Here is a 15,064-nt window from a genome sequence, read left to right as displayed (position 1 = left end):
ATAAAGGGGCAAATGTGATTAGACAGAAAAAAGATTTGAAAATGTCACTGTTATGATTAGATTAGTCTTTTAATACAATTACTGTCCGCCAGAGTGGAAAGAATGCTTAGATTAGAAATAAACTCCTGATTCAAGCCTCCTGCTCTTCACCTCTCTTCAGCAGTATCACTGTGAATTATAGGGAGCAGGATGGGGGTTCTGTGCAAGGTCACTGTCTGCTCCACCAACCCCCGCCCCTCTTCCTGATTTTGTTTCTCTTCCAGAAACAGCAAAGAAGGGGTTAAAACTGGAATGGATTTAATTATGGAATGAATGGAATTATAATGCGCCTGCAGCAAGTTTTCATCCTTATTTATTAAAGCAGCTGATGGGCCAGGTTTGATGAGCCACTTCTGGCATAATTGAGTCATCACACAAAGAGGGTTCCTTGCATTCAGAGAGGTTTTATCAGCAGCAAACAGACCTGATTACTGGCAATTACACTCTGATCTAGGGGAAGAAGGAGAGGGGAGAGAGGAGGGGAAAATCGTCGGGGTAACTTCTGTGTTTATAGTTTACCCGGAGAATAATTTTCACATTAATTTTACATGCTAAGTGTTTCTGTTTATGTGTAATAAAGAGCACGAGATAGACACGTTTACTTTAATATTTCCTTGTAATGAATGTTTGACGACATGGGTGGCTTGATCTCGTTTTTCCAGTTATTGCTATTGTAGGCAACTTTCCAGCTGCCAGACAAATATAAAGTTTCTCGGGCAGCTGCGAAAAGGTCAGCCAGCAGGAGCTTCACCTGCAAAGTGATAGCTGCACCTATCTTTTATTTTTATTTCCAGCGGAAGGCAGGTAGAATTGGATTCGGAGAACAAGCGATTGCTTTTGCCACTTTTCATTGACATGCAAATGGTTAGACGGTGAGCAAATTAGGCGCGGCTGTGAGATTAAAATCAACTTCTGTTGAGGGAATATAAACACCTTTTTCTGTGCGTGAGAAGGTTAGGCAGCCTAAATACCATCTGGATAGAATAAGAATAGTTATTTCTTAACTCTTTTAGTTTGACTTACCAAAAGACAAGCAAGTTTATCTTTGAACACGGGTGACAAACTCAAGACCCGGGGGCTAAATATAGTCCGCCAAATCGACTGACGTCGATTTACATGGAAATAATCAATAAAGTACATAATTTTTCTTACTAAATGTGTTAGTTATTTCTATTTCGGCAGAAAATGTATGTACCGCATTAAATTGTTTTTTTTATTTTATTGTTATCTAATCATGCAACAAATATTATAGTATGTACATTATTAAGTTTTTTTATATATGCTTGTCACCTAGACTAATGATTTCAAAACAAGTTATCGATCAATTTGTACATAAAAAATATAATAATCCAATGCATGGGCAATTATGTAATAATATCACGAGGTGAATATTAGGGATGTGAATCGTAAAAGAACTCACCTTTCTATTCGATTCTTATTCTTGATTATTCAATTCAGAAACAATTCTTTATTCAACACAATTATAGATTTAAACTGATTTTCGCAATATATTATTTGGTAAAACAAGTAGAAAAATACCGGTTACAAAGTTGCTTATTGACTGCTAACATGTGACGTAAACGCACAACGGGTAAGCAGTAAAAAGGACAGTGCTGTAATTCATGGGTGAGCAACCAACAGCCTATGGTCCATAAATACAAGAGCATTTGATCCGGTCCGCCATGCAATTTTAAAAACTAATAAAAACCTTTCATAATCCCCAAAAACTAAACAAGAAATGATCGTCTCCAGAGAACCAGCATCCTCTGCAGTAGACATTTGTTTTTGGTAAGGTGAAAACCCCCTGACAATTGCAAATTTGGGGGAAAATGTGCTTCTGAAGTCACACTTGTTGACATTTATTTACAGTTTCCATACAGGTCATCACAAATTGTTGTTTCTACCGTTTAACAGGGGTTGACTTTTTACAAATGTGTAACGATAAAAACAGGTAAAAAAAAATCATTTGCAATTAGAACACTCATTATTATTTTTTGCATCTTTATACAATTAACTTATTTAATACCTTTGGAAAACCAGCATTAGATTTTTGTTTTTGGTCTATTTCTAATTTGGTCAGAGTGGCAAACTTTTTTATGTCCACTGCAGAAAACGCTGGTTCTAAGGAAGATATATCACACAAAAAATTTGAATTCATTTTGTAGACTAATGTACAGATAATTGCGAATAATTTGGTTTAAAAAAGTCCACAAAATCTCATTCAATGATCCATTCATATAGGGTGGAAAATCTTGAAAATCATCGACCGAACAGCCTCTCAGCTCCCCTGCAAAGTGTTTGTGCCTTCTGCCAAAGAGGACTTTAAAAATATCGCTATCTTATCTCCTCTCCAAGACAGACAAGCTTCAATAAAAGGACAGCGCTCCCAGAATTCTTACCAGACAATTAGGAGGCTGGCTCGCCGCTCTCGCTTCAATGATTTGTTATGATGGCATAACTACAGGGAAAACTTGTTATTGGAGCGAGTTAGCAAGAGTCCCATGAAAGAGTCAGATGGTGACACCTTTGCCGAGGTGATTTTAAGAACCCTGTCATGGCGTTCCAAAGTCATCCCGAAGCCTTTTCTCTAAATTGAGTTCATCTGGAGCTGGACCACACGGAGGCACCAAGTCCAGATTGTTTCTTCTGACATCAGAGAGAAAATTTCTGTTTTTGACCAAATTTCAGTTCCCTCTTAAATGGAGGGTGCCGAGATGATCTGCTATTTTATTTGTGAATTTCAATCCAATTAAGGACACCAAAATGTGGAGACTAATAAAATTAGTATCTTCTTAGCCGACACTATGCATCAATGGGCCGGTCTGCCAAAGCACCCTCGCGTTAGTTTCAATCTTTGAATGCTGTTGTCAACATGTTTTTTTCAAAACCTGCCTAATTTGGGGGACAGGTGTTAGGGGAAAAAGAAGTTCCAGCCCCGCTGTAACAATGAGCGGAGTAATCCTGCTCATTGTGCCTGCCCAAGGAGGCCCTTTTATGGAGGTACTTGCATGAATGCAACCAGGTGGTCCGCAATTTGGAGAAACGTAGTAACCGTTCTGCTTAATCCTTTGTACACAAAAGGCAGGTCTCCTGTGTTCAGGGGCAGGCGAAGGCAAAAGTTTACCTTGGACATAGAGCTTGTGAAAGGAGTCAGGGACAGAAGCAGTGATTTCTAATCAGATTGCACTGAAGTGAACAGCTCGCATGGCAGCTGTAGTTTTCCCAGGGTTAATTACCTTTCACTGCGCTCTCTAAATGAGTCAGCTGTTCCTGTCATTAAACAACTCCACTCTATCTCTGCCGCACACACTTTCAGCACTTAAGGCGACGTGATATTGAAGTATATTTACGCCCTGGAGACTGACCATAACCATATCGAGAGAAGCTAAAACCAACCATAACGCTGCCTATGACCTTAAACCTAAATATAATCACACTTGACCCAAATACAAAGAGTCCTGCTCCTAAAATACAACAGTTTCAGCAATGTATGCATGCTTTCTTTCCAAAACATAATAAAGAACTATTGATCCACACAAAGTAAGCAATGCAAACACACTCACACACTTTCCCACTTGATTTTTGACCACAATGATAGCTATGTAACTGTAAGCATGACCTTAAACTTAAATGTAACTTCAACACCGACTCACATAGAAAGAGTCTTACCCCATAAAATGTAAATGTTTAAGCAATGCGTTTGCTTTCTTTCCAAAACATACAATATACTGCATATGTACCACACACTCTCCCACTCAGACATTTGATAGCTGAATAAAACCACCCATGGCCTTCAAATTTAGTTATCATAACCCGTGACCCGAAACTGAATTTTTTTCTTCTTCTGTCTCCAAAAAGTAAATAGACATGACGTATGCTCACATTGCAGGGGAAAAAAACATTTTTTTTTATTCTAAAGCTAAGTGTAGGTTATTACAGATGCACTTGAGGCCAACAATACTGTAGCCGATCACCTTAATGAAAAACGCAGAGCTAACGTTAGCAAATGGTATCGCTCGCCCACATCCAACCAGATGTTTAAAGCCAATATAAGTAAACTCTTGTCTGACAAATTAACAAACTCAGTGGAGAAAAGGATGAATTGAAAGTACTTTTATTGTAATATAATATTTCAGTGACATGTGTGACTATCAATTTAGGACGTATAGTGTCAGCGGTACGGATAGGGGATAGTTATTTGGCTATGGCTCTTTTCACAGCTTGATATGTAGGAAAGCCATCACAAGACTCTGGTACAAACTCAAACCTCCTGCTCCAAATCTTTGGCTGGACGTTATAAAGGTAATATTGACAAATTAAATACATTTTAGGAAAGACCTGTTGAAGAAAAGATGGAAAAAGTTGACAATTTAGCTAAAAAAATGTACAACACTTATGTTTGTTATAGAAGCACATTTATCACAATAAGTATTGGAGGAGTGAAAGAAATGTATATTTAGTTTTGTATTTTTTTTAACACAATACATTGAATTTTTCTGTCATGTTTTGTACAGTTTGAATTAAAATATATTTATATTCTTATTAAGTCTATGTATAAATTAGTTCTCTAAAAATTCCTATTAAAAAAACTTTTTTTAAAAAGTACTTGTGTTTACAAGAAGTCAATTTAAAAGTTTGACAATTTTGTGCTGATATTAAGAGATCAAAATGCAGCTAAATTGGAATTCTTATTTCTATCCTATAAAATGAAATAAAAACTTTTGTGTATATAATAGCCAGATAGAAACACAGATTTTTGATTGAATATGTAAAGTTGACATTCATGCATGTCATTGATTGGGAGCAATCTGTCTGCTTATTGAGCTCAGTGGCTCGGGATGTTGGGGGAGTTTTAAGTGATTTTTTGCCACTGTATGGTAAAATCCCTTGGCCACCTGGATTACAAACTCTAGTCCTTTAACTCATGCCAGTATAAATCCGTGTTAACTCGGATTTACCTCTGGCATACGAATTCACAATCTGCGTAAGCTTTGTCTGGAATGAGTCGAACATAAGTATTTTATGCGGCAAGGATGCCCAGTGGTGAGTTCCTATTTGTGTTGAGCGCACGCTGAGAATTAGCTCATAAGTAAAACAAAAGAATAAACAAGAAGCTTCAGCGGTGTTTATGACACTCTAGGGTGTTCGCACGGCCGTCCAGTTATGACATACTGCGTTGTGAAATCTACATAGCCATGGCGACGGCTATAAACTGAATTTCATCCGCTCTCTATCCTTACGGCGACATTTTGCTCAGCTCGTTGTCCGTGATTTGCTCAGTTGTTTAAACACAAGCGTGGTTTGCCACCAAAGATAGGAGATCTTGATAAGAAGATCACGATAAAATGAAATATGGCACGAGCAGCCTGGAGGATCTAAATTAAGTATTATCCAATATCCAAACAATCTCTCACATACACACACTTCTGGGCCCACACAGTTAAGCCAGACTATTTTGTACTTAAAAGGTTAGGAGGGCTGTTTGGGAGTTTGATCCATGCTTGCCAAATCAGCAGATGGTCCATGAATATGATTATGGGCATCAATAAAAGGGAGTAATCTTTAACAAAATGTAAATTTGACTTAAGTCCATGCTTCAATACACACAATGGACTTTAACCCACTTTCTAGATCAACAGCAGAGCATGATAAGCTAATGCACTTCCCATTTTTATAATACAGACATTGCTACTAGCATTCCAGGATCAGAGCAGGTACCAAATGTTCAGCATTTGTAGCAAAAAGACATTTTTTTACATACACTTCAACGCTGCACCTCTTGTGAGGAAATTATTTATTTGCAAATACTCCACTTGCACCTACTGTACCATCCAGTCCACACGCCAGATCTTAAACATAAGTAGCAAAAGCCACCCAAATGTGATCATTCCATTTCTGAGTCCCCAGGATACTGACCCTCCCACAAATCTACTTATCTGAGACGACCACAGAGCAGCCTCAAACACAAGACGTAAGTACTTTTACCCCGCTTTAACATGTCCGCAAGCTCAACTTACCATAGACCCTCCTTTTTTAAACTTGTTTCTTTTATATCCTAGTGGAGGGGATGGAGCAGAAGATACGATGGAGGTGGTATAGGCTCGTCCACAGCGCTGAGAGTGTGTCGACACACTCATGATATTCAGCCGAAACACCAATGGAGCCTTTTTTTTTTAGCCTTTGTGTCATTCACGTAACAACCAATCTCATTAGCTGCTGGGCTACAATGGGCTGAATTATTTTCTGTATAAACACACCACATGGTGCTCCTCCAGTAAAGAGCTCCAAAGGTCTTTTTAATCAGGTGGAAAACGAAGACAAGGAAAAGACGACTACAGTAATAAGAAATTGGATTGACATAAGATCAGAACAACTTTAAAGAAAAGTACCCGCTTTGTGGTTATAGGTAACTTTACCAAAGTCATTTATGCAAAAGCATAAAAAACATAAGCATTTGAAGTCATGACAGCTGTCCATAAGCATCAAGAATGTGTCTATTGGCCAACTTGACCCTTGTTGGAAAACAAAACAAATAGAAAAAGAGGAGAATGGTGCGGCCTGGGATTGGCGAGCCGGGTCACTGGAGATTTTACAGACAAATGCCGCACAGGGGAGGGGAGGGGAGAGAAGAATAAAAAGGACAGGCTCAGAATCTCATTTTAACAGACCGCACACAATCTGGGCTCCCACAGAACTATCTCTGCCTGACCGCTTTCTATTTATCCCTTATCAGTGTTTACCAACCGCTAGTTTTCTTTCATTCACACTGTGAGGCAGTTCTCTTACTATCAGTCAACAGCTGACACCGTGGAACAGCCTCAAAGGCAAGAGGAAGGGATCAAAACTAAACCAAAGCTGTTTAAACAATACAACAGAGGAAATAAATTCATAAATCCTAATTCTTCCCAACCCACAAGGGTATAAGCAGATCCTTTATAGTTAGGCCAACAAACCCAACCGCAGCCAATGGAGGTACACTGTCGTCAAGGTAAATTCGCAAATATATATTTAGTCCAAAGCGAGGGTGTGCAATGTGGAATATTCATTTTGTCACGTTGCCTTGTCAATCAAATAAACTAGTCCCTGCATGAAAAACTGTTTTTCCACTAGATTATTTATGTTTTATGATATATATATACATATATATATATATATATATATATATGAATATATATATATATATATATGAATATATATATATGTGTATATATATATATATATATATACTGTATATATATATGTATATATATATATATGTATGTATGTATGTATATATATGTGTATATATATATATATGTATATATATATATATATATATATATATATACATACATATATATATATACACACATATATATATGAATATGTATATATATATATAATTCATATATATATGTGTGTATGTATATATATATATATATATATACATACACACATACATATATTAATATTTATATATATACATATACACATATATATGTATATATCAATATATATGTATGTATACATATATACATATATGTATATATACTTAGATGTATATATATATATATATATATATATATATATAATTATAATTAATATTAAACATGTTTTTTTTACATAACTTTCTAAGAACCAGTAGATATTTTTTTCTAAAAATGTCTAAAAAAAACATCTTCTCAGGAGGTTAAAAAGCATTTTAGGAATAACTGAATCATGATAGTTGTTGTTATATTAAAAAAATACATATCTACATAAAGCTTTTTAATTAGAATACATGCATATTTCCAATATTTTATATTAAAATAAAACTATTTAAGGTAATAATCTGACACTAATTCATAAAAAGTAAATATAATATTTACAGAACATAATGACCCTGCTGCCTCGCTTTGTTTGTTTTCCACACTAGGACACGCAAACAACTCTTTCGCTAGAATACTGATCAAAACTTAAGTAATTAATTACATTTATCCTTTCGCCAGCTGCTCAACAGCAGATGGATAATTTTTGAGACCTCGTTGAATTAAATCCCCATAATTCATTTTCCTGGATTAACCAACTGAAGTTTGAGTCGTGCCTGGGGTCACAGGTAAACACAACGTTGTTGGATTTTTGTCGTTTGTATAGAATCAATTAACTACAAAAAGGCAATGACAATACTTGTGGGGGGAAATGTATTGTTTGCGTGAAAAGAAAAGTACAAGATTTAGTTTGTTTGCAGTGTTTTTGTTTGATGTTTGGCTGCAGGTACCATGGACAGTTCCTGGAGGCGAGCGGAGGTCACATTGATTGGTTGTGTAGCAACCAACCTCTCTGGGCTTTAAAGGCAAGGGGAAAGTGGGGGGAAGGGAGGGGGCTCAATGAGGAATAATGCCTTTTACTTATCACTGTTTTAACACACAGTCCTCCCACATTGGCTGGACTGTTTGCATAATTAAAAGTAAGTAAAGTGAGAGAAATTTCCTATTATTAGCTTTTCCTAACAGCAGAGTCAGGGCACAGAGGTTGTCCCATGTACTTTTAGAATAGAATAGAATAAAATAGAAAGTACTTTATTGATCCCTGGGGGAAATTCAGCAAGGTTTGAGGTTCGATAATTAAACAAAAGGGAAAAAGTTACACACTTAGAGTTTGCAAACTTCTGCAAGAAACATATCGTCAAAAATCAAATATAGCTTTGTCAGTTCAACAAAAATTTTTCATGAATATTACTTATCTAGAACCTAAATTAAGTTGTCACACAAACAATTTTGCAACTTAAGTTTGGGTCATCAAGCGAATTGTAAGCCCTTAACGTGCAGGAGGTGTCTAGTAAATGATGAACTTTTTTAAAACAGCATCCGTCCTGCTAAATCAATAGTTGCTCCAGAGACTGTTGAGTGTTTCGGGCTCCACTGATTTTTTTTTTTTTTTCAAATCAGGCCCACTCGTGTCACCAAAGTTCACAGGCACACCGTGCTTCTATCACGTTACATGCTGCATTAGATTAGCATATACTTTTACAAACTTTTGCCACTGTTCAAGTGTGACTACTTCAACTTGAACGGAATGTATACGGTCCTGGTGAAATATGAACACATTTAAAGCACATTCACAGAAATAGATAGGTTTTCCAATCTTTTGAGACTTGCTACACAAAAAAAGTGGAAGCAATAAACTACTTGCCAGCCTGTACAAACATGTTATTGGAACACAGAGTCAATGTTTAAGTGCACCATCAGGCTCTATGGTCTTGTATGTACAGCTGTCACTGTCAAAGCCACAGGCAACCTGACAATGCTTTGTCTGCGCACACAATACCAACATGTGTTCCTCTAAGACAAGCTTATACTCACACACAAGCAAATTTAATCTAGGTAGACACTCTCTCATGCTATCTGGACAATCAAAAATGGGTCACACATCACCAAAAAGCAGTTTAATCTCCCTGCAAACTGTCTGAAACCTGGACCGAAGCTGCCTTCGCTTTCCAGCAAGACCTTTTTTTTTTTTTAAATACCATACAAACAACGTGTTTGGTCCGCGTGGCAAAATAGTAATTGAAGATACTAAGCAAGTTTCTCAGCTGCTGCTTTGAGGCTTAAACGCTTTGCGTCTCGCATATGTGACACCGATGATCCTCAGCAAAGTACATGAAATAAATACATGAGAACTTTGAAACCAACCTAGAGCTGCGATCCCAAAAGTTTGATTTCCTCCCAGTGTTATGTTGGTGGTGGCTGGCGCTGGTGCTGTGGCTTTGAAAGGTAGTCCCCGGGAATATGACATACTGTGCCTTTGACAGCCTCGAGATAAGCACCTGCGTTCGGGTCCCTTTTACGTCACACCTCCCCATTCACAGCCCTTCAACATGATGCACATTTGCACATCAACAGCCGCCCATCCCCTCACCCTCCCCTCCGACCCAACTCCCTCCCTCCTCGCTCTACTCCCACATCCGCAAAACACACAAACAGGCACACACACACACAAGGAGGCAGATGCACCAGCCTCGACTCCAGCATGCAAGAGCGCTGTAGCCGCACATTTGCACGGAAAAGGTTAACACTCTCACAAGACTCACAGGTTAATGTATATGTAGTATTTTCTTCTAATTTTCCTGCATCTATTTTTAATGTCCATCTTCATTTCTCGTGGTATTTAGGAGGAAGAAAGAAAAAAAAACTTTCACTGGCTTTGTCATAAGAGCAAGGCATATGCCCTTCCAACCTCCTCATACATCACTCATCATGCAAATGAGAGGGAATGTCACTCCTCAGCAGCAGATGGCCAGGGATGATAACAATGGCTCAACAGACCAGTTTCAATGTCTGCGACTTTATCACTACGGCAACAACAAAAATAGACAATATGAAATCCTTGTCCATTAATTTGATTTCATCCTCCCCCTCTCTTTTTAATGTCTGTACCTGTCAGTCTGTTTCATTTCTCCTGCTTCATTTACCCCCTATGTCCCCGTCCCCCCCAGCCCGTCAGACTGAACCATCAGTGAAAGGCAACGGAAGACCTGGAAATGATTTTTGGTGATTACCATTGACTGCCGCCGAGACGTTATTCAAGTAATTAGGTGTAATTCCTCCCTGTAGGCCATGTTAGCCTCCTGAGCGAGGCCAGGGTAGAATAAACGATTAAAAGGGGGCCCTGAGAAATCACAAATGCACCTCCAACCCAACCCCCTCTTCAGTGATGTCACCCTGCGTCCTGCTGACTCCTGTTCATACAAGCCCCCATAGCGGAGAGTAAACAGTGGAAGCGTTTAGCAAACACGGCCAGATTACAATGACAAAGGCGACCACACTTCTGGGTGGAGCCTGGGGGCAAGAGGGGCAAAAGAGAGAGGGGGAGGGTGGCGGTGGTTTGAGATTGAAAAAAAAAAAGCCTAGCCCAGCTGATGGAAGGGGCCACCCAAACATGCTTATCACCCCCCCCGCTATGCTCAAATCTCAAGGGACTGACGTGAGAAGACAATATGTAGTCATGATGTATTTTCACATTTCCCCCCCCCCGCTCCTGTGATATGTGCAATATCCTCCTGAGAACCAGAATCCTCTGCAGTGGACATTTTGTTGTTGTTGTCTATTTCTTTAGTCAAATGCCAAACACAAACGTCCACTGCAGAGGACGCCGGCTCTCACGAGGCAAATTGACGCAAGTCTGGTGAATATGATTATTACTTAAGGCCTGGCGGTTGATTATCACCTTGTTTAATGCCTCATTTGAAAGTCTAATTTCTAACTGTCCTCAAGAGCCAAAGCCACAGCGCACTCGGCATGGAGACGCCACAAAGGAAGAGAGGAGACACGCTCGCATTGGAGGTAAAGAAACATCTATCTAAGCATCTTATCCAATAAGACGGACAATGTCGCCGCAGGCTCGACAACAAGCCTGAGAAGATTATTTCATGTCATCAGCATGGCCAGAAGACTACAAATCAACTCGTGTCAAGGAATTGGTGACATATTTGAAAATGTAATGTTCTCCTTTTTGGGCCAAACATCTGTTCACAAAATAAAACAAATTGCGAGACAGCATAAAAACAAAAACTTCTGTTTTTGTTGGGTTTATTTCATCTGCTGGAAAATGTGGGCTGATGGAGAAATGAAAGAGGAGTGGGTTGGACAAAATTACATGTCAAACAAGGGTGCACATTTTAAAAGTGCTGCCTCGTATTTGTAGGAAGTGTTTGATTGCATTTAGAAAGGTATTACAATGGGTCACATGTGTGTCTAAAAGCTTTTTGCATTCTGCTGCAAATTATGTAAGCTGATTGAAGTGTCGCAGCACCCCGTTGTTTGGAGCATCATACCTTCCTCCTGGAAACAAAACCTACACAAATATGTTTGCCGAGTTCTTCTAATGCACTGCCAGGTCAAAATGTCAGCGGTGGAACTTCAGCAACACCCCCCTGCCTCCACTCACTCAACAGCGCACCCTGCAATTTCCACAAAACAATGCGACTAATGTCATGTGGCAGTTTGTACACCCAAACAAAGCGTATTTACACCGGTCCGTTGAATTGGAGCGATGCGTACAAAATCTATATTAAACTGTGGTTAATTTCAACATGACATAAACACATCATCTTGGTGGTATTGAAGCATCATTGTTGCTCACTTGATATCAAAAGTGACATTAAAGGACTGAATTAGTTATCTTTTTTTTTAAATTATATATTTGCATATGCAAATACAAGAAAGCAAACATAAGTACGTGTTGTTGATATGGCTCCAGGACAAACAACTAAATGTTTATGTTAATGTCAGCAGAAAGGCTATATTCTTTTAAAAGATGCAGTACATTTTCATGGGGATCACTATCTAACACTGCATGTCACTGTGTCTCACTTAAAAGCAATGATTAGATTACGTCCCAGCAATCCCCTTTGGGCTCATTCATGTGTGACCGTGAGCAACCTCACAATATGTTTATTCGATGTCCTTTGAAGACACTTCAATAACATTTCACATGTTTTATGGACAAGCGTAGGATGTACCTCTGGAACAGAACGTTTGAGTTTGTTACATAAACCCATACAATATGTCAAGTACTCCCAAATTTGTGATGAAAAATTGGTTGATCAATTTTTATTGTATGAGTAAAATGCATTATTTTATTGTGTTCTTCCTCATTACTTTAAAAAGGGCAGTGCTTCTGATGCCGGGTGGTCCGAAGCCTGTCATCGGCCCTGTTGGGACTCACCTGAAATTGTTTCTCAATTGTTTTTATATATTAATTCAACATTTATATATATTTATCCAGGGTAAAGCAGCATTTACATGACAGAAATTAGGCCTGAGTGATAAGAAATTTAAGTTGTTTTGTTGCAGACAATATATAAAATACAAAAACATTGGTTTTCTCTTCTTGCTCTGGTATATTTTTTGTCCCGAAGAGTTTCCGTAGCTCCCGCCCGTATATTTGTTAAGGAAGATTCACACGCACACAGCACAACATGGTTAATGCTTATTAAACTAAAGTGAGAGGTTTGCTCCAAAGAAAAGAATAGGGCTAGAAAGGGCACCTGATTTCGCATTGCATTGTGTGGGCTGGGTAGCCATTGTTTTGATTGATTGATTGAAACGTTTATTAGTAGATTGCACATTTCAGTACATATTCCATACAATTGATGGTAACACCCGAATAAGTTCTTCAACTTCTTTAAGTCGGGGTCCACGTTAATCAATTTATGCCGCTGGACAAAGTCTTTGTTTACATGGATGTACGCAACCAGCGGCATTGTAAGAGAGAGCAACAAACTGAACTAAAATGGATAATACGAAAGAAAAAAATCAAGGGACTGTATCAAAATAAACAAATCATCTCACTGCTGGTATCCAAACTATTCACCGTCTCTTTATTAGCTCACTAACCCCACATTCTTGGCTTTGTTTCCGCACTGGAAATGAGACAAAATATCACCAAATAGTTTTTTTCTGAAGCGATCATGACCAACATTGTGGCAGTTAATTATGTCGCACTTTCGCGTCATGTTTTGAACTTGTTAAAGAAAAGAACACAACTTTAGGACAGAGTCCTGCATTCAGTCATGGAAATAAGCTATTCAGAATCCAGCAAGAACCACAATGCATTGTGTTTTCAATTCACAATTTTTGTTAGAATCCTTTTGCTTTTTAATGTTAAGTTTACAAGGAACACTTTAAAAATAAATAACAAATTCAGAGAATATCAATCTGATTACTAAAAAAATAAGACACAAAAGATCACAACTTTTGTAGCATTAAATACCGAAAATTTGGGCATTTTAGGCTGCGGCTGTAATATAAAAGCCTGCAAAATTCTGAAGGGACTGAGGCTCCATTTATACTGCACAACAAATCGGATTTTTTTGCCCTGAAGTAACATATCAGGGTTTTTTTCCAAGTCAAAACACTCCAAAGTGCTTCAAATCTGATATTTTCGCATCAGATACAGGATACATCAGGATGTAGTCAGAATTTGATTGGAATCTGATCTTTTCAAATGTGACTTCAGACAAAAATGCGACATGAATGAGACTCGAATACGACTTTTTCATCATCATTGGTCAAGCTCCGTTGTTTGTGTGTGCGGGGTAAGACACAGCCCGCTAGCAAAAGTAGATACGTCATCACAACATTGAGTTTTGGTGACTAAAGTCTATCTTTGGCGGACAAATTTTCAGTGCATCATTGGTCAATAGTGCGCACATAATAGGCTTTATGCAATGCATATCTATATATATATATATATATATATATATATATATATACATATATATATATATATACACATATTTACATATATATACATTTATATACAATCATATAAACATATACATATATACATTTATATACAAACATACATATATACACAAATGGATATATATACATATATACAAATATACATATATACATATACATATACACACATATATACATATACATATCTATAAGCTTATAAATTAAAGGGAATCCTACGACGTGTAAACGGGATAAAACAAACAACATTTTTACTTGACCCACTTCCTGGGAAACTATTATTAGGTCCATCAGTGTTCAATATTATAAACTTATCAGTTTCCTCTGGCACTGTTCCTTTAGCACTCAAAAGCGGTTATTCATCCTGTGCTCAAAAAACCTAACTTCGATCCTGACTTCATGGTAAACTACCGGCCGGTGTCCCACCTTCCGTTTATTTAGAAAATCCTCGAAAAAATTGTTGCACAGCAGCTAAATTAACATTTAGCATCTAACAATCTCGTTAAACCCTTTCACTCCGGTTTTGTCAGGCTTGCCACTGACAGTTTGTTTGTGTTTTAGTTTTTCCTCTGTGTGTTTAGTATTTCCTGTCTTTGGTTGCTGTCAGCGCTCTTATTTTGTTAGTTTCCTGTCTTTCTCCCTGAGCACTGTTTCACCACAGCTGCGGCTGATTGGCACCTGGCCACACCTGGTGTGAATCAGCCCGCTCCTATTTGACCCTGTTCAATGCCTGCCTCCGTCGCTGCATCTTGGGGTTCGTCACCAACTAACTTTGACAAAATAATCCAGCCAAATTCGAACCC

At 38.0% G+C, this 15,064-nt stretch overlaps 1 protein-coding gene across 3 annotated transcripts in view; it reads right to left on the bottom strand.

Moving 5' to 3' along the window:
- st18 (ST18 C2H2C-type zinc finger transcription factor) overlaps positions 1–15,064 on the bottom strand; it is a 131,323-nt gene that overhangs the window by 61,892 nt on the left and 54,367 nt on the right. Inside the window, exon 1 of one of the 3 annotated variants that reach the window (XM_061920480.1) lies at positions 9,690–9,843. The exons of the other annotated variants lie outside the window; for them this stretch is intronic. Within the exon in view, the coding sequence (XP_061776464.1) occupies positions 9,690–9,792 (103 nt within the window). The 5' untranslated portion in view covers positions 9,793–9,843. Of the gene's footprint in view, positions 1–9,689; positions 9,844–15,064 lie in introns of those variants that run through there. 3 annotated transcript variants of the gene reach the window in all.

This window comes from Nerophis ophidion, linkage group LG14 (assembly GCF_033978795.1).
Source record: "Nerophis ophidion isolate RoL-2023_Sa linkage group LG14, RoL_Noph_v1.0, whole genome shotgun sequence".
Lineage (NCBI taxonomy): Eukaryota > Metazoa > Chordata > Actinopteri > Syngnathiformes > Syngnathidae > Nerophis > Nerophis ophidion.
The sequence above is the reverse complement of the archived record's forward strand: the minus strand, read 5'-3'. Positions and strand labels throughout refer to the sequence as shown.